Raw genomic sequence first — 19,511 nt, 5'->3', positions numbered from 1 at the left:
GTGTGTATAGCTGTCCACAGAGGACAGAAAAGGGTATTGATCTCCTGAAGCTGGAGTTACAGGAGGCTGTGAGACAGCTGACAATGCTGGAGACTGAACTCAGGAAGAGAAGCCATGTCTCCCGCACCCTTCTCTCACTGAAGGTGTTAGTAAGAACAGCTTTCTGCACTCCTCTCTCTCTCTCTCTCTCTCTCTCTCTCTCTCTCTCTCTCTCTCTCTCTCTCTCTCTTTTTTGGTTTTTCGAGGCAGGGTTTCTCTGTGTAGCCCTGGCTGTCCTGGAACTCACTCTGAAGACCAGGCCTGCACTCCTTTCTCAAACATCACCCTGGAACTCCGTTTATTCTGCAATGATTAGTTCCCTATGAATTATCATAATGCATACCTGGCTCCAAGCAGACCCCAGATGCCTCTTAGGAAATGAGAGTGCACCAGCCGCTGGCTGCTGCATGAGACTCCCAGAGCACTGGGGAAGCCTCTGGCAAGCCCAAGAACACGTGTGCTCCCCTCCCTGCTCAGCACATGTGTGTTCCCCTCCCTGCTCAGCGCACAGGTCAGCCAGCTCACTCTGCCTCTCACCCTCAAGCTTTGCCCTGGTTCTTGGTGCCCCACTCTGACCCTCCCAGATATTCTCAAAATCCCCCACAAAGTTCCTAAGCATGGAGGTTGGGTGAATCTTGTGACACTGACATGCTAGCTGATACATGTCATGACTGCACTCACTGTTACCCAAGGTAGAGGGCTGGCTGGCCAGCACCCACCTTGACACTCTTCTTCTCTTCTGAGCCCTCTGTGAGGAGGAAGGCCTCATGGCCATCTGTGCCCCCAACCCGAAGGAAGCAATTGGTGGTATGGCCAATCCCAGATGGCAGAACTTTGTCCCAGAGCATGGCATTGATCACGGTGCTCTTCCCATTGCTTGTCCTAGGATGAAACAGCAGAGGCCATAAGCAATGAAGTCTGGGCTGTCACACCATAGTGCCAGCCTCCGGCTCTTGTTCTCTGCCATGTCAATGGTGCCCAGGTGGCACTGAAAGGACGACAGTGTGTTTATTAAAATGGTCAGGAAAACACCCCTCAGCCTGAACCTGTTCTCATCACTTCAGCCCAGTTTGCAGGCAGCTGGTGCAGCAAGGGGCTGGGATGAACATGTGACCTGTCTCACAGGCCAGCAGCACTCATTAAGTATTGATGAGCCTGCCTACGTCCAAAGTGAGCAATGCTCCCCTCTAAACCACGGTCCCTGAGCAGGGTTGTCTTTCTGTCCGAATGATCCCATGTCCTTGCTTCCCCACTGAGCCTGCCCTGTGGCTATTTTCCTTTTTTTTTTTTTTTTTTTTTTTTTTTTTTTGGTTTTTTGAGACAGGGTTTCTCTGTGTAGCCCTGGCTGTCCTGGAACTCTGTAGACCAGGCTGGCCTCGAACTCAGAAATCTGCCTGCCTCTGCCTCCCAAGTGCTGGGATTAAAGGTGTGCGCCACCACCGCCCGGCTCAGTGGCTATTTTCCTATTATGCTCCTCCTCACACATGAAGACGCACTTCTCAGACCCACCAGCAACAGGCAAAAGGGAAGCTTCCTTTAGTGTTCTATCTAGCACACTCCTTTCTGTGTTCTGCTTCTTGCAAACAGCTCTACTTGCAGACTTGTCCACTCCAAGCTTCAGTGCTCAATACTCAGTCATACTGTGCATGGCAAGCCTCAGCAGCACACTGCTTCAGAGCCGCCGGTTTCCATGTGCCCAGTGACACCAGCAGGCACTGGCACCCAGCTGAGGGCCAGGCCACACCTTCCAGGAGAGGATGAAGAAACAACAGGCCAGAGACATTCTTGGGATCACGAGTCATCGGGAATAGGACTTGGGACTCAGTGTCCACTCTACAGTACCACTGCCAAGCATCTGCCTTATCTAGAGACCTTTAGCCTGTGTAGAATTTTAATTTGTTTTTGACACAGGCTGGGTTCAGACTCCCTATGGAGGATGACCTTAAGCTCCCAATCTCCCCACTGCCACCTCCAGAGTGCTGGGATTGTAGGTGTGTATGCCATCATGCTGGGCCCCAGGGCTTCCCGCATACCAGGCAATAGCTTAGCAAACTGAAACACACCTCAGCCTTGGGTGTTGTTTTTAGTGCCTGATTCTCCTATTACATTTAAAATCTTAAAACAAAGGGGAAGCTTCAGCAGTTACTGTTTAGATATGATACCCCACAGATTGGGAAAGAGTCCAAGACTACATCAAATAAAGGATTGAACACCAAAGGATATAACTGACAAAGTGAAAAGGTAACCCACAGAATGGCTTAAGATTTACAAACATACAGAATATATTTAAAGGCTGGAGAGATAGATGGCTCAGCACATTACTCTCACCTTTCCTAAGGTTGCATTCAGTATTTTTGTTGCTACTTCGTAACTGTTAATTTTACTGTTATAAGCATACTCACGCCACACACATGCATACACAGAGCAAGTCCTGACGTGTGCTACAACATGACTACCTACAGTGAGGACACTGTGCTGAGACAAGTTCGTAATTGAATGAGAAATACTGCTAGACGTGGTTAATCCTAGCTCTCAGGAGACAGAGGTAGGAGGATTTCTGTGAGTTTGAGACCAACTTAGTTTACATAGCCAGGCTACATAGACAAGAGTCTCAATCAACCAACCTTCAGAAAATACTGTATGATTCCATGTATGTGATATCTAGAGCAGTAAATTCTTCATCAATTTTAGGCTTCCTGGTTAGGATTAAGAATAATCAAATTCCAGGGGCTGGAGAGATGGCTCAGCAGTTAAGAGCACCGTCTGCTCTTCCAGAGGTCCTGAGTTCAATTCCCAGCAACCACATGGTGGCTCACGACCACCTGTAACGGGGTCTGGTGCCCTCTTCTAGTGTGTCTGAAGAGAGCACTGGTGATGTACTCATATGCATAAAATAAATAAATAAGTCTTTTGAAAAAATAATATTCAAATCCCAATACTCAGGAGGCTGAGGAGAGATGACTAGAGCAGCTGGTTTGAGGCCAGGATAAAGGCTACCAAGGGCTGAGGTGAGTGGGGATCAGAAAGTCACTGTTCATAGGAACCATTTCGGTTTCACAGGATGAAAAGCTCTGGGAGCAGCTGCACAGCAGGCAGACACCGTCAGCATCTCACCAGGGACACAGCTTCTAATGGCTCAGCCAGTAGCTGGGCACAGCTCAGTGACAGACACACAGCTCAGCCAGTGTGAGGCCCTGGGCTCCATCTCTAGCGACTTCCATTAAGATTTTTATGTTAAATTATTACAACTAAAAATAAAAAGAGCTGGTGAGATGGTTCAGTGGGTAAAAACAGTTGCTGTTAATCCAGACAACTTGAGTTTGATCCCCAGACTCATAAGACAGGAGAGAACTGGCTCTCATAAGCTGCCTTGACCTTCACACATCTCCAACAAATAAAGAAAAATGCAATTTAAAAAATAAATTAAAAAAACAAAACAAAACAAAGAGCTCTAGCAAGGTGGTAGTGGCACACACCTTTGATCCAAGCACTCTGGAAAGCAAAGACAGTCAGACTTCTATGAGTTTGAGGCCAGCCTGGTCTACAAGGTGAGTTCCAGGACAGCCAGGGTTACAGAAAAACCCTGTCTCCAAAAATACCAAAAAATAAAAAATAAAGCAGTGCTCTCTTTTTAAAAAGAAAAAAAAAAATCAGTCAAAAGAAGCAGATGAACTCAAGTATACCGCCACTCCCGGCAGAGAGGGGACCCCTCCTCACCTGTCTCTATCACCACCCCCACACCAGGAAAAGTGAAGCAGAGAGGGCCTCAAAGTACTCACCGGCCAAAAAACGCCACCTTCATGTGCCGCCTGGCCAGCACCTCGCTGATGCCCCTGACCTTGGACAGGTACCCTTTGACATCCAGGACCTGCTCTTCCGTGGTAACTGGGTCCAGTTCTGTATTCCTGTGGGTGTCTAGAGAGAACAGTGTTAGTGTGTGGCCAGAGGAGTGTCAGAGTGACAGTCTCACTTGATCTCCAACACAAGACCACTTCTGTTGATTCTCTGCTCTGCCATAAGGTGGAACACCCAGACTCCATACTGTGGTCCCACTGTGTGGTGGCTATGAACAGACTGGAAAGCAAGACTGACAGGGTTCCCCCATGTTGCATCTTCTCTCATAAAAGCAGCAACTTCCTAAGGTGTTTAATAAAAAAAAAAAAAGGTTCAAATGCAAGGTGCTGCGTGAGTGCCCGAACACTGACTCTTTAGTACTTTTTTTTTTTTTTTTTTTTTTTTTTAAAGATTTATTTATGACACACTGGAAGAAAGCATCAAATCCAAATACAGACAGTTATGAGCTGGGAATTGAACTCATGGACTCTGGTGAAGAACAGTCACAGCTCTTAACCACTGAGCCGTCTCTCCAGCCCACAATACGTTTTCTTTTAAAAAAAAAAAAAAAATTCACTGTATGTGTGCACAATGGAGGGGTTTATGTGCCTCAGTACATGTGAGGTCAGAGGGCAACGTCTGGACTCAGCTCTCTCCTCCGGCCTTTACCTGGGCTCCATGAATCTAATTCAGATCATAAGATTTGCTCAGTAAGTGCCTTTGCCAAAATGTCTCCACAGCCCAGTTTTTCTCTCCTTTTAGAGTTTATTTATTTTTCTGTTTGTCAGTGTTCTGTCTTCACATGTATATGTGCAGCACATCTGTGCCTGGTGCCCTATGAGGTTAGACAAAGGCATCAGATTCCCTGGAACCAGAGTTCCGGATGGTTGTGAACCACCATCTGGGTTCTGGGAACCAAACTAGAATACAAAGCAGCCAATGTTCCTAACTCCTGAGCCTCTCCCACCCCATCAGTAATAGTTCTTGGTAAATGTTTACAAAGCACCCACATGCCAGGCACTGCTTGGTCACTTCAGATGTGTTTAATTATTTATTTAGCGTGTGGCATGCATGTGTCACCATGTGCATGTGGAGCTTACAAGACAACTTACAGAATCAGTTCTCTTCTTCGACCATGTAGGTCCCAGGGACTGAATCTGGGTTGTCAAGCATGGAGGAGGCAAGTGTCTTTACCCACTGAGCCATCTTGCCAGCCCTCTAGTCAGTTCTCAACCATGGTCTCCTTTGATCTTTCTTATGTACACAACACACATTTTGTGTCATGCAGTATGGCTCTAATGTATAGGCCTTCCCCACTCCATGTCACATTGAGAGGTCCTTCCTGACCTGGCTCAGGCCTGGTTGGCCCTCTATGACACAGTCTCTTGTCAGCCCCCACTGTTAACTCCCCCACACCTTCTTCCCAAATCATAAGCCTCCTGTCCCTCTAGGCTCTACTTGCTGCTACCCACCCCAATTCACCTTTGTTCTGAGGAGCAGACACACTGTTGTGGAATGGTGTGGCTCATTTCCACTTGCCTCAGGTCTAGCTCAGATAGCACAGGCCCAGGAAGCCTTCCCTGGCTACACTTCGACATGAGCACTCACAGCAAGCTGTACTTCTCTCTGATGTAACTAGCCAGCTCACGCCGGGTGGTGGTGGCGGCGGCGGCGCACGCCTTTAATCCCAGCACTTGGGAGGCAGAGGCAGGCGGATTTCTGAGTTCGAGCGAGGCCAGCCTGGTCTACAGAGTGAGTTCCAGGACAGCCAAGGCTATACAGAGAAAACCTGTCTCAAAAAAACAAAAAAACAAAAAACAAAAAACTAGCTAGCTCACTGTCCGCTTTATCCACTGAGTGATTGCTGGACCAGCAGCAGGTGCAACATTACTGGCCGAGTGAATGGATGCCTAGATGACTCTGTTGCCTTTCCCCAGTGCCCATGACAGGCAGGTGGGTAAAAAAGAAACCACTATACAAGATGGGACTGAGCAAGATCCTGCCTCATCCTTCTACCAGCCAAGTGCTTCAACTATCTGGCAAGCAGATGTCTGCTTGGACCTGCAGCAAACTCTTGCAAATTACCAGACTGGCAAGTCCCAGTCCCAAGAACACTCCCCCAAAGCATCTGGAGTACGACAAATGGCATGTCATAGACTACCTAGAAAATTTTCCCTCTAGTCAGTACCATAAAAGGAAGTACCCAGCTAACATGCGCCCCAGCCCCACCCATTACCCCAGCCCAGATGCATCAACACTCCTCCCTTATACGGGCACATGGGCATGACCTTTGCAATGCCCCATAGAAGGAAGCTGGCTCTCAGGCACTGAACAAGTGCCTAAGGGCTGACTGGCTCTCATTAATAGCCTGGGTGAAAGGGAAACATCCTTCCCAAGACCTGAACAATCCCCCAAAACAGCTCAAAACACTCAGCCTCTTTCCTTCCATGTGGTCAATAAACAAGAGCCTCATATTTTCACAAAGAGACACATCAAAGAACACGACAGGATACCTTCCTGAAACACCTGCCTGTCCACAATGTCATGTGAGTGAATGCCTCAGGGCACAGGAAGGCCAGGCTCTGGGAAGGCAGCAGCCTGGTCAGTTTGTGCATCCCTAGCCCTGGCTCAGTAAGGGCAGAACAGAGCTGCTGTTCAATAAACAGGCTGTGATCTGCAATCAGTTCAACCTCAATCTACTGTAAGATTCAGGTTCAAACGTGACTACAGAGGAGCCATTATTTTCTCCTGGAGACAAGGAGCAGGCTGGAGAGATGTTCCACCTGAGCTAGGGGTCAATCCCTGTGGCACCACTGCTGGGTCTATCAAGGTCTATAGAAATGCCTGAAAAGTCTTAGTTTCACTGTCAGGGCAGCTCTGCTTATACACTGAAGTCATAAAATCAGCCATAGGTCTAAGCCTGCTAGCATAAAGTCTCGGGTCTCTGTGGAAACCACTGGAACAGATGACTATAAGATACTGTAAACAGGCAGCTGTGGTGGAAATTTACCAGCCGGGATAGGAACAAGTAGTCATAAGTCTTGTGGATAGTCACAGACCTTGGGCAGCCTTGGTGGATAGTACCAACTTAGATAAGGACAAGTGAATCATAGGCAGAGTCATAGTGACCTGTCCCCTGAACCTTCACCCAGCTGACACTCTGTTCTGGAAGATATCTGTACTCCCCCTGAACACCTACGCTCCTGCATCATTCCCTTCCCCACACCCTGCCTTTTTGTGTATATAACCCCTGTGTGAAAAAGTAAAAAGTACGGTTTGATCAGCTTACCGACAAGCCGTGGTTCTTTGCGCCTTTGCATGTCCCCCCCCCCCTTCAGGTGACCTCCCTGGAACCCTGTTTAATGCCCTGCTGGACAGGACATTTCACATGAACCCCTCTTCCACACACAAGAAAATCAAGGACAGAGAAAGCACATGAGTCTCCACAGACAAGCTCCAAACCTATATGTCACCAGGGCAGCCTTCTAGAGGAAGCCTGAGATAGCTAGGAGCTGGAGCTGTTCTCAGAAAGAGAGGGGCTCTAGGAAGAAGTCCTCACTGACAGAGGCTGTGCTCAAATTTGTAGCTGAAGAAAAGGCAGCACTGAGTTTGCTACTGGCACTTCTAATGCCAATCTAAAAATACCAACCAGGGCACCCTGCCCAGAATAATCAACATCCAACAGTGCCTGATGCTATGGCAGCCAGAACTGGGCTAAATACAAATCATGGGTTGTGGCATTAGAGACACAAGGGCAAAGCTAGCTCAGTCACCCTGACACTCAGGTGTCAGGTCACTCTCAAACCTTAGTCTACCTGACTTTAAGGTTTTGTTTTAGATTGATTTTTGGAGACAAGTTTTCACAAAGCCCGAGCTGACCTCAAACTCACTAGCAACCAAGACCTTCAACTCTTGCTCCACCCACTCCAATCTCCCAAGTGCTGGGATTATAGGCATTCATCATCACACCACACATGTGCTGGAGAGGGGACATAGGCTTTATGTCAGCGATTTAACCACTGAGACAATCACCACACCACACATCCCTCCCTGCCTGCCTGCCTGCCTAAAATTTTACAGAGATTAGATTCACTTACCCTTCGTGGCACACACCTTTAGTTCCAGCACTCAGGAGGCAGGGGCAGGTGGATTTCTGAGACCAGCCTTGTATATAGACTGAATTCAGCCAGGGTTACACAGAAACTTGTCCCAGACTAAGTGTGGTGGTGCATGCCAAGGCCCAGCACTTGGCAGGCCTAGAAGTAGGTGGATCTCTTGTGAGTTCAAGGCCAGCCTGGTCTACAAGTTCCAGAACAGTCAAGGCTACACAGAGAAATTCTGTCTCAAAAAACAAAAAAAAAAAAAAACCAAACAAACAAAAAAAAATTCTTCAAATAAAACACAGGGAATTCCTTACTTAATAGTTCGCACCATTTGAGCGTAAACTTCCTGGTACTCAGAATCCACAGGGATCCAGGCAGAGCACAGTTGAAGGCAATGACACATTTGGGCTCGCTTTTCCTTAGAGCAGAGATATCTGGGACCCCCAATCCGTCTACTCAAATTTCTCACAGGGCCTGCCTGGGCGGGGGCCCAGCTCACCTTCAAGGAAGCTGGCACTCTCTTGGATGTAGGCCCCCAGCTGCTCAAAGATGCCATTGATCTTCTTCTTGGCAGTGACAAAGTGCTTGAGAGGAGAAGCATTCACCTCAGCCATGTGTCGCTTATCCTTCTTGACGGTGACAATGGAGTTGCATCGAGAAAAGAGCAGGGACATCTCGCTGCAAGGGAACCGAGACTGTATGAGCACAGGCACACTACTTGTTTGGCCATGCTGTTGGGCACAGACGGGGGACGAGAACTGGGACCACCAAGAATTTAGGGCGCTCCCAACTCACTCAAGAGAGACGAGGTCCCAATATCTTAAACAGGAAGGGAGTTATCAGCACATTTGGGCCCATCTCCACGTCACACTGTGTGGATTCACAAATGTCTGGTTGTAGAGCACTGAGATCAGACTTAGTGCTGGCAATCCCTGCCCTGCCTGTTCAACGCTGTCCAGTACCTCAGAGGGAAGGGAGAAATCTTGGATCTCAAAATCATACAGAGTTTTTCAGGTGGAGAAGTGATAGAAAAGACTGGTAGACCTATCTCCTGACCCCATCAACTGAGGAGAGCACCAGACAGTGACAACAAAGTCCATTCAAGGTCAGAGTTGCCCACACCCTTCTATGACCACTGCAGTCCAGGAACACTGCAGTCCTCATTCCTAATGGCCTTACTGAGTCTATTTGCTTAAGGAGTAGAGACACAGAAAAGAGAAAGACATGTACTGAGGCAAGCATGGAAACGCATGCCTGAGATCCCAGCACTATGGCTGAAGACAGTAGATCAGGAGTTCAAGTCCAGCTGAGACTACACAGTGAGTTTAAGGCCAGTGTAAGCTACATGATATCCGGTATCAAAAGAACAAACAAAGGACCGAAGCTAAAGACTATCAGTTTCTCCTGTGATAGTTACAGCAGAAGTCTACTTGGAAACGAAAGGATATATTCTTTTGTGATGACATCGGACATTTTACTTCCTGCTAGTCTATCTTGTATCCTTTTTCTCAATCTTTGGTCAAAAGTCAAAACATATGCCACAGTGTCTCTCAGGTGTGGCTCACCCCCAAGTGGAGCCTACTCAGATTTCCAACCATAGAGAGACTACTCCCCCAGTAGAGCTGCAGAGCCTGGGACATGAAAAGAAAAAAAGCCCTCCCAGGATGAGGGGAACAGCACAGCTGTGTGGGTCCTGTCCTGTCATTCTATGCAGAGCCACCCTAACCATGGCACCATTAAGCCTCTCCCCATTATTCACGAGTAAGCACACAAGATAACCCAACAATGGCGATGAAAGGTGCAGCACAAGGCCCGTCCCAAGTGAAAGCTTTCCTGAGAAAAAGCACAAGTGTGAGTGCTAAAACTGGGCCTTTGAGAAAGGCCATCTTCAAGGTAGGCAGAAAGGCAGGTCCAGACATGGAGATGAACCTGTGTTGCTCAAATCAACAAACCGGTTCTCTTGTGATGTTACAGACTCTGCAGGAGCCAGGGGAAGGAAAAGAGCACAGTGCAGTTTCCACCTCCCTTCCTTCTTCAGAGAGACAGAGGGAGGGAGGGAGGGAGGGAGGGAGGGAGGGAGGGAGGGAGGGAAGAGGGAGAGAGGAAGGAAGGGAGGGAGGGAGAGAGGAGGGAGGGAGGAAGGAGGGAAGATGGGTAGAAGGGGTGGGGAGTTAGTAATAAGACAGGGTTTAATGGAGGCCTTGAACTTCTGATCTTCCTGCTCTATCTCCCAAGTGCTACTACAATCAGCTTGGCCACCACACTCAGCTTCTGAACCGCATTTTCTCAACTAGGAAAGACAATAGAGCTCTGAGAGTGGGCACTGAAAATAAAATAGCTCCACACACAGCAAAGGAAGAGTGCCCTGAGGTCAAAGGGTGGGGCAGGCAGAGGAGAAGAGGGACGGAAGAACAGCCTGTAGGATGCAGTGACTGAAATCAACAGCACAGAGTGGGAGTCCCTGTGTTCTTCCGGCAGAAATCCGAGGCAGTCATTTCACTTTGGAGTCCTGGTTTGTTTACATTTAACAAGTAAGATGTGGTGTAAGTTGTACCGTGATGGTGACTAGAAATGAATGTGAGCAACAGGCTCAGCAGTCAGGGCTCCACGCACTCACAGCCCCACGCTGGGATAAACTACAGCCAGGTCTCTCCTCAGGACCACCTAGCAACCAAGCTGAGAAGCAATGTTGGTTAGCAACCCTACTAACATCCTGCACACCGCACACCTGCTACCATGGAAACAGTAAACAGGTCAGCTGGAGGAGGTCAGTAGTGCCCAGCCCACAAGTGACTTGGTTTGAAGGAAAACGTTCATTGACAGCAGCTGGGCATATAAAAAAGGGTGCTTCTAAGGTACTGGCCATTGTGCAAACCCAAGGATGCAAACCAAGAGGTAGTAGTGTTCAGTTAATACAAGATTCAAGGGTGTGCACACTAGTAAAAGCCAAGTGGCCGGAGGTTACAGGCCTGCTGGGTGTTCAGTTGGTGGGAAGCTCTGAGTCCTAGACCTGCAGACACACACCTACCTCAGCAGCTCCGAGCCCCAGTTTCTCTGGCTCGGCTAATTCCCAGCAGTGTCTGCATTTGACCCTGCTTTCTGCCTAGAAGCCCGCTCCTTTTCTATCCACTTTGCATACTCTTACTTTCCTCCTAGACATAACTCAAAAGTCACCTACCGACAGAGGACAGTCACACAACCTTACAAGATTTAAGTTTGAATTGTTTTTTAAAATCACACCATGGCCGGGCGATGGTGGCGCACGCCTTTTATCCCAGCACTTGGGAGGCAGAGGCAGGTGGATTTCTGAGTTTGAGGCCAGCCTGGTCTACAGAGTGAGTTCCAAAAAAAAAAAAAAAAATCATACCATGTCTCTCTAGGTGCTGAGCTTCTAGAAGGCCAGTTTTTGAGAGAATAGCACCCTCATTTCCACCTTCCCAGCCACAGCTGTGACGGTACAAGCTGCTCAGTAAAATCCCCTAAAACCTTCCATCCTTAAAGACCCAAATCCACTTATTCCTGAAAAGCAATTTCCAGCTAAGTATTTGGAGCTCAGCCAATCAAGAGAGATGAACGAGTGTTTCAGATTCTGAAGTTTAATCCTTCTGAACAGCAAACTGAATGTATCCATGTGCATAAAAGCACCAAATTTGCAAAATACATGCATAAAAGTCCCCCAAAAGCCCTCACTAGGCTTTGCCTGCTAGTTCTCCACCCCACAGGATGGTGGGAGCAGACTGACTTTCTGCTCCTCTTCTGGAAAGACCCGATAGATAGGTCTCACTTTACCACCACATGGCTGCTGGCACACAGTACCTGTCCCTTAAGTACAGCTGGACCAGAGGGGCCAGCCGGCTCCAACATCTTTTAGTTATACTAAATGGCACATTCTGAGGGTTTGGGGAGTTTGTTGTTGTTGTTTTTGTTGTTTTGACACACTCAAAGTGCTCCCTGTTTTGAAGCTCCTGGTTTAACAGCAGCATTTCCCAAAGAGTAATCCCCAGAACTCTAGTTGCACCCAATAGTCCATGTGAAAAAAGTTCCTGTGGACATCAGTGTGTAAAACACTATACAGTCAAATCACTTCTGTGCACATGAATGTGTAAAGACCTGGGAAGAAAGACAGACTTAAACATGGTGTCACTGCAATTCATCTGCATCCAGCTGTTCATTCAGTGAAGACACTTCTTAGCTGAGCCTGATGGGGCACAACTGTATTCCTAGCACTTGGCAGATGGAGGCAGGAGAATCACCAATTCAAGGTTGGGTTCTTGCTGCCATACCCAACAACAACCTAAATCCAATCCTCTGAAACTACATGAGAGAGAACAAATCCCCACAAGTTGTCTGACCTCCACATGTACACTGTGACACACATGCACACACACAGACGTGACACACATGCACACTAAATAAATCTGGAAAAAAAATAACAAGAAAAAAGAGCTGAAGGTCATCCTCAGTTACTCAGGGAGTTCAAGGCCGGCTGGGATTTCATGTGACCCTGCCTGTCTCAAAAGAAAGGGAATGGGGAGCAAGAAGAAACTTCTAACAGGCTTTAAAATTCTAAGCATCAGCCCAGCAGTGGTAGTGCATGCCTTTAATTCCAGTGCTTGAGAGGCAGAAGCAATCCAATCTTTGAGTTCTAAAAAGTGTGGCCCAAGACAGCCAGGAATACAGAGAAACCCTGTCTGGAAAAAAACAAAAAGTAAACAAATAAAATTCTAAGGTTCGCTCTTTAGGGAAAAGCTCATTCATGTGGCAGTCTTCTCCCGCCCCCAGACGTTGCAGGACCACAGTGATAGCATTATTAACTTAAGATCAGAAACAGACGCAATTCTGAGCAGAACCAGTACAGCCCTTGAAGGCCGTCCCGTCAGCAGCTCTGCGTTGACCCAGGTGATTAGTGGAGGAGTAGTAGGTGCTTGCACAGCAGCAGCAAAGCCCATTGCAAGGCGTGGCTCCCTGAGTCCACATCGCCTCCTTACCCAGTGCACGTGCAGCAACTCCTAGCAGAGACAACAAACCGGGTCCAGAGATCGGCTGCTGTACAACTGGAACACACGAGCGCTGAGAGGTTGAAATGAAAGAGTAAAGGGGGTAAAGGGCACAGCAGACTCTTGGAGCCATGAGAAGGATCCAACCTCTGCCGAGCAGAGACAGAAAGGAGCCAGCACAGGCACAAACAGGAAGAGACTAATTCTTCAGAGACACCCAAGAGACAGATCCTGGCCATGTTTTGAACTGTCAACTAGTGAGATCCCCATGGAAGTAGAAAGGAGATACAGTAGCTTCTTCCAACAGAAGTTGGAAGCCACAAGCTCTATGCTCCAGGATCCACTCCAAGAGACTTGGCACCCGAGAGCCAGCAGAACACACCCTTTTGCTCTTAATCCAGATTCACAGTGGCCAAACCACAGCTTCCACTTACTTTCTAGCTGGTAAGAGACCTTCACAGGTTGGGCATCGTGGACATGGATGGAGTCAAAAAGATGAAAAGAATTTGAGGTCTCCTCTGTGCTGATTCGGGTCCAGGTTGGCCACTGATGGTGTTGACTCCACCTGTCCAAACTTTTGCAAAGGAAAAGGCAGAGGTCAGCGGGCAACCAGGAAAGAAAACGCAAAATATGTCTAATCAGGTGTTAAAGCCAAACTAACTCATCCCTAAGGGAAGCTTACTCATTGAGGTGCTATGGGAGCAGGTGAGGAAGTGTGGAGGGGGAGGGGAAAGACAATAACAATGACACATTAGCCATGTGCTAAAGCGAGGCACCAATGAGGTCCTTGAAAAGGCCCAGCCAGAGAGGGGAGGAAGCTCAATCAGGACAAGACCTGGCCTTCAGGACTGGGAAACTACCAACTTAGAAGTAGAAGGGGTGTGGAAAGGAAAAGAAGTAGACCTGACAAAAACCAGAGTATCCCTGCTGCTGTAAAGTATCTCCTTTCATTCTAAAGTCTGTGGCATAAACTTGGCCCTAGAATATTTAGGAAGACGTAGAGTCAAGTACTCAGTACTCAAGCTAGACACCAAAATACTCTAGCAGCGACTCCAAAGCTCACTTGTGTCTTCCTACATAAGACAAGAGGGAGACAATCAAGGGTCCTTTTCTGACAGAGGGGGAGATGATTGGGAAAGTAAACAACAACAACAAAAAACCAACAACAACAAAAACCCAACAAGACAGAAAGTATCACAAGAGATGGAGGCAGCTTAACCTTTCTGCATCCAAAATGCTATCTTTTTCAGTGTTTACTGTGGCCTTTCACTGTGTTAGGCGTTAGGGCCAGGGACGGATAATAGCTCCAACCCTCGGGGCTTTAACCATACAATGAGAAGCCATATAAAAGTAAAAAGACCTCCCCACCTTAAGTGGGGGTACAGTGAACTGGATCCTGAAAAAAAAAAATGCTGGTTAAAAAAAAAAAAAAAAAAGTACTGGATGAAGACAGGGAAGGAATGAGGCAGAGGTCATGAATGAGACCACAGGGTTGAGAAGACCAGGGTATGGGGAACTTCGAGGAAGAGCCCACCTCCCAGCCCTGAGTCCTGCGGCCCGCCCCCTCCTCAGAGCCGAGGAGGGCCAGGCAGAGAAGCCGGAGCAGGGGAAACGCCCGTGTTACCCGAGCCTGAGCCCGAGGCCCAAGGGCCCCAGCGTCCCAGCGTCCCAAGCCGGGTGGCTCAGGACTCTCCTGGCCGGGGCCTGCCGGTTCCACCACCCCGGCGCGCTCGCCCTCTCACCTTCACCTTCCCGGCCTCGCGGCGGCCATCACACCCAACACGTCACTAGCCCGCGCCACACCGAGAGAAGCGGGAGGGGAGGGAGCTGCGCTCGTCACTCGCCCGGCTGCAGTCTGGATGAGCCGATGGCCTCTCAACGCTGTCACTTCAACCCTACCACTCCTGTACGACAGTGTCTAGGGACTCCACGCTCCAAAAGGAGCCTCCGCGTGTCTGGTAACCGACCCGTGTCCTATGAAGATGACGTAAACTGTGGGGTGGGGCTCCCAGCGCTTCATGGGAGTTGTAGTTTGGATCAGCGCCCGGCAGGGTGGGGTAGGGCGGAGCCTCGAGCTGTCAAGCAGGGGGTTGGGGGGGAGAAGGGAGAGGGGAGCCGGGAGGGGAAAAGGTAGACAGCGGAGGGGAGCCGGCACGACACGACAAGGTTGCGGATTAGAGGTTTGCGTGTGCTTTTTTGTTTTTGTTGCTCCATTTGACCCTGTAACACCTGTCAGCTTTGAAATCCAGACTTGCATTTCATAATCTGAGTGTCATCAAAGGGAACAAACAGACCGTTAGGGTGAAGTAATTGTCCTTCAGTTGCTTTTGAGGCAACTAAACAGCAGCCACAACACATCAGGCACCTACTAGGTGACAGTATTGAGCTGGGTATTTAACGTGCAGTTTTTAATTTTCACAGCAGTCCCAGGACACTCAGGGCATAATTATCCAACCTCACATGTCGTTCACTGGCCCCTCATTTTGTTCCAAAACTCGGATATAGCTGAGACGGCTCCACACCTGAGCTCTGTAGTATCATCCACCAGCCACTTGTAGCTACTGAGTTCCTGAAATGCAGCTGCTACAAACTGAGAGATGCCCCAATGTTTAATATAAAAAGAAATGCAAACTACCTTATTAATATTTTTATATTGATGTGTTGTTATAGCTTTGGATAAACTGGACTAAATGAAATACATTATCTTAATTAAATTCCCATTTCTTCTTACTTCTAAAAGTACAGCTAATAGTGGGGGTCACAAAATGGCTCAGTAGGTACAGATGGCTGCTACCAAGCCTGCCAACTTGAGTTCCATCTCCAGGAACCCACATGGTGGAAAGAAAAAACCTACTCATAAAAAGTTGTCCTCTATCCTCCATGGCATGTGTGCTTCAACCACACATGATAAATAAATATGGCTGGGGCCTAGAAAGTTGGCTTTTACAGAGGATCCAACACCCACATGTTAGCTCACATCTGTAATTCCGGGGATCCAGTGTCCTCTCTGTCCTCCAGGGGAATAAGGCACACCTCTGATACACTTTCATACATGAAGGCAGGAATTTGTACACATGAAATAAAAACAATAAACAACATATTTAAAAGCATATAATATAGCTAGCTGAATGTTTTAAATTACCCAAGTGGCCTGCATCCATGGCACATACTACATTGCTTTTGTTTGTTTGGAGGCAGACGTCCCACTATATAGTCCAAACTAGCCTTGAACTGACGCTCTTTTTACTTTACCTCCCAAGGGCTAAGATTGTAGTCATCTCACCGATTGGCATCTCACCAATAGCCAAGGTAGAGTCACGTCACAAACAGCCTTAGAGGTAAATCAGCACTCCAGTTACGAGTCTCCAGAGAGGTGAGTCACCGCCCTTAGGGCAGCCTCTTGTCTGAGCTGACTTGGAGCCAGAACGTCACACCCAGCCCTTGCCTTGGGGTATCGTGTGCACTGAGTATCTCCTCCTCCAACATCTCCAGCCTCCCCAGGGAATTCTTTGAGTACAAAACTTCAAATTCGGTTTCCTTTCCCTTTGGCAGAATCTTACCCAAGCGAGAGGCTTGGAAGAGCGTTCTAGAAATCTCTCCTGTCCATTCTTCCTGTGCTGCGGCCTCCCTGAAAGCCTTGGCCTAGGCTCTCATCCCAACCTAAACAGCAGAAGGAAGTTCTGAGCCCATTCCCAGGCTTCTAATCTGACCCTCCACGTGGGCTTCTCTAAACCAAAACTCCAAACTCTGAGGCCCTTCCTTTAACCCCTCAATGACAAGGTTCCTCCAGTACTGCTGACGGCAAATGGGTCGAGGGAGTGCTGAGGTTCAGCTGCAGGGGGCTTCTCTTAGGTCAGTTATTCCTGTTTTGATTGACTTTTCCAGGGTGTATATGAATTACATATACCAGAAAATGGTCATTATTAGAAACAACCCTGGACAGGACGTGATGGTTCATGTTGGTCATCCTAACACTCAGGGGCTGAGGCAGGAGGATCACAGGTGAGAGGCCAGCCTGAATTACACAGAAAACTTTGCCACAAATGAACAAAACTCAAGAATCCTCTAAAAGGCATACATTGTTTGCTGTTGTTGTTGTTGTTGTTGTTATTATTATTATTATTATTATTATTATTATTATTATTATTATTATTGTGTGTGTGCACGCATGCTCATGAATGATGTATGTAGGGGCACATGTGTGAAGTTAGTTCTTTTATCCTTTACGTGATAGGTTCTGGGAATCAAACTCAGGCCATCAGGTTTGTTCAGGAGACCACTGGATGAGCCAACTTATCAGCTCCAACATACACAATTCCTGAATGACTGGTCGTTTCCAAGTGGAGTTCTAACTCCTGTTCACCTACTTCTGTGGTTTGAATGTGTTTGATATCTGTGCTGGTCAGTTTGGGGGTTGTTTGTTTGTCTGTTTTTTGTCTACTTGACATAAGCTAGACTCATCTGAACAGAGGAAATCTGTCGAGAAAATGAGAAAATACCTCCGTAAGATCGGTCTGTAGGCAAGCTTGTGGAGTGTTTTCTCGATTGGTGATTGATGTGGAAGGACCTAGCTCAATATAGGCATTACTGTGGTCAGGCAGGTGGCCCTAGGTTGTATAAGAAAGCAGGACGACAAAACAAGCATGGTTGCTCATGCCTTTAATCCAAGCACTCGGGAGGCGGAGGCAGGTGGATCTCTTGTGATTTCTAGGCCATATCCTGGTTTACAGAGTGAGTTTCAAGACAGCCAGGGCTGTTACACAGAGAAAACTTATCTCCAAAAAAATAAAGTAAGTTTAAAAAAATGAGAGAGACAGAGAGAGAGAGAGAGAGAGAGAGAGAGAGAGAGAGAGAGAGAGAGACAGAGAGAGAGAGACAGAGAGAGAGAGACAGAGAGAAAGAACAGGATGAGCAAGCCACACACAGCGAGCCAGTAAGCAGTGTTCCATCATAGCTTCTGCCTTAGTTCCTGTCCTGATTTCCCTCAGTAATAGTGTGACTTAAAAACTGTAACTTGAAATAAACCCTTTCCTCTCCAAGTTGCTTTTAGTGAGGGTTCTTTTTTCAAACCCTCAGAAACCTAAGACATCATCCATGTTCATTTGTAGAAAGTCCCATTAAACACAGTGACTTCTGGGGAGTAATCTTGATTAGACAAGATCAGGAGAGTGGACCTCCATGATGGCCTCAGTAGAAGAGAAATCTGAGGTGATGTGCAGCCTCTGCCTGGCCATGTGATGTTTTCCACCTCCACACAGCTTCCAGAAGTACAGAACTCACCAACATCTATGCTTTGGTTTAATCCATTCTTAGTTTTTTCGAGACAGGATCTCTATGTAGCCCAGGCTAGCCCAAAACTTTCCACTCTCCCACCTCTGCCTCCCAGTGCTGGGATTACAGGTGTGCGCCACCATATCCAATGACATAAACTTCTAATCCAGGTGTATCCAACCTGTGGCCTGAGTGTCACATGTCCCAAGATAGCTATGCAATCAGCTCAACACATCTGAAGATGATGGCATCTGGTGGCAACGTCAAAAGGTTGGAGGCCCGTGTCTTTGAAAATTACCCAGACTGTAGTATTCTGTAACAGCATAGCAACAGAAAACAGACTAGGAAGCAAGCCTGTAACATTGAGCACTAGAGAGCTGCTGGTAGGAGGACTGCCTGAGTTCAAGGCCAGTCTAGGTTACATGAGTTCCAGATCGCCCTGGGCTACATAGAGACACCAGCTCGAAACCCACAGTAACCTTCCCCTTTCTCCATGAGAAACTAGACTATGGGACAGCTGCCTCCGATCCAGTCCTTTACAGTCTGACCTGCCTACCCCACCTCCTCCAGCCGTCTACATCCTCCAGACCTCAGGGTCTTTGCCTACCAGGACTAGACACCCTGTCCCTCCCCCCACCTCACACTAAGGCCACATGGTCACATGAGGTCACACAGCTTCCGTGACATCTTCGAGTGGCATCTGCTGACAAGCCTTCTCTAGCACTACTGACATTTTAAGATAAATCTTTTTTTGTCCATAGTGGTTAGGAATTGCCCAGTTCCCCTCTAGTCTCTGTCTACTAGAAGCCAATACCACCCCCTTCTCCAGTTGTAACAACAATAACAACAACAACAACAACAAAAAATTGCCTCAGACACGGGGAAAAGTCTCCTGGGAGGCAAACCTCATATAAATTAGAGCAATAGCTTATACTTAGCTAGCCATTCCCTACCGTTCCTACACTGGTTTGTTCTTACGGCCATTGCTGATGCTTTACATTGACCACAGAGTCTACAGTGAAGTACATTTGGTTGGTTTTTTTGTTTTGTTTTGTTTTTCTGCCTTATAACCATGGATGACAATCCCTCAGGACAGGGGTTTGATAGTTTCAATCGCAGAAACTGTATTCAAATCCCAGTTCCCTAAGCCAACAGTTATTTCTCTTCCTGTGAAGAAGAAATGGCTCTTACCCAGGAGGGCTGTGTGCTGAGGGCCTCACTTGCATATAACTGGCTTACAGTAAGAGATGGATAGATGGTAGCTCTT

General features: G+C 47.7%; 1 protein-coding gene across 3 annotated transcripts in view; it reads right to left on the bottom strand.

Moving 5' to 3' along the window:
• Positions 1-14,967, bottom strand: part of Mfn2 (mitofusin 2) — a 29,812-nt gene extending 14,845 nt beyond the window's left edge. The window contains exons 1-5 of one of the 3 annotated variants that reach the window (XM_034501908.1): positions 14,716-14,967; positions 13,408-13,547; positions 8,476-8,654; positions 3,819-3,954; positions 759-921 (exon numbers count right to left, since the gene is read on the bottom strand). In XM_034501908.1, the coding sequence (XP_034357799.1) occupies positions 759-921; positions 3,819-3,954; positions 8,476-8,650 (474 nt within the window). In that variant the 5' untranslated portion in view covers positions 8,651-8,654; positions 13,408-13,547; positions 14,716-14,967. Of the gene's footprint in view, positions 1-758; positions 922-3,818; positions 3,955-8,475; positions 8,655-13,407; positions 13,548-14,507 lie in introns of all 3 variants that reach the window. The other 2 variants (XM_076933767.1, XM_034501909.1) reach the window with 2 other exon arrangements.
• Between the last annotated feature and the right edge of the window lie 4,544 nt (positions 14,968-19,511).

The sequence above is a fragment of the Arvicanthis niloticus genome, chromosome 5 (genome assembly GCF_011762505.2).
Source record: "Arvicanthis niloticus isolate mArvNil1 chromosome 5, mArvNil1.pat.X, whole genome shotgun sequence".
Taxonomy (NCBI): Eukaryota; Metazoa; Chordata; class Mammalia; order Rodentia; family Muridae; genus Arvicanthis; species Arvicanthis niloticus.
The sequence above is the reverse complement of the archived record's forward strand: the minus strand, read 5'-3'. Positions and strand labels throughout refer to the sequence as shown.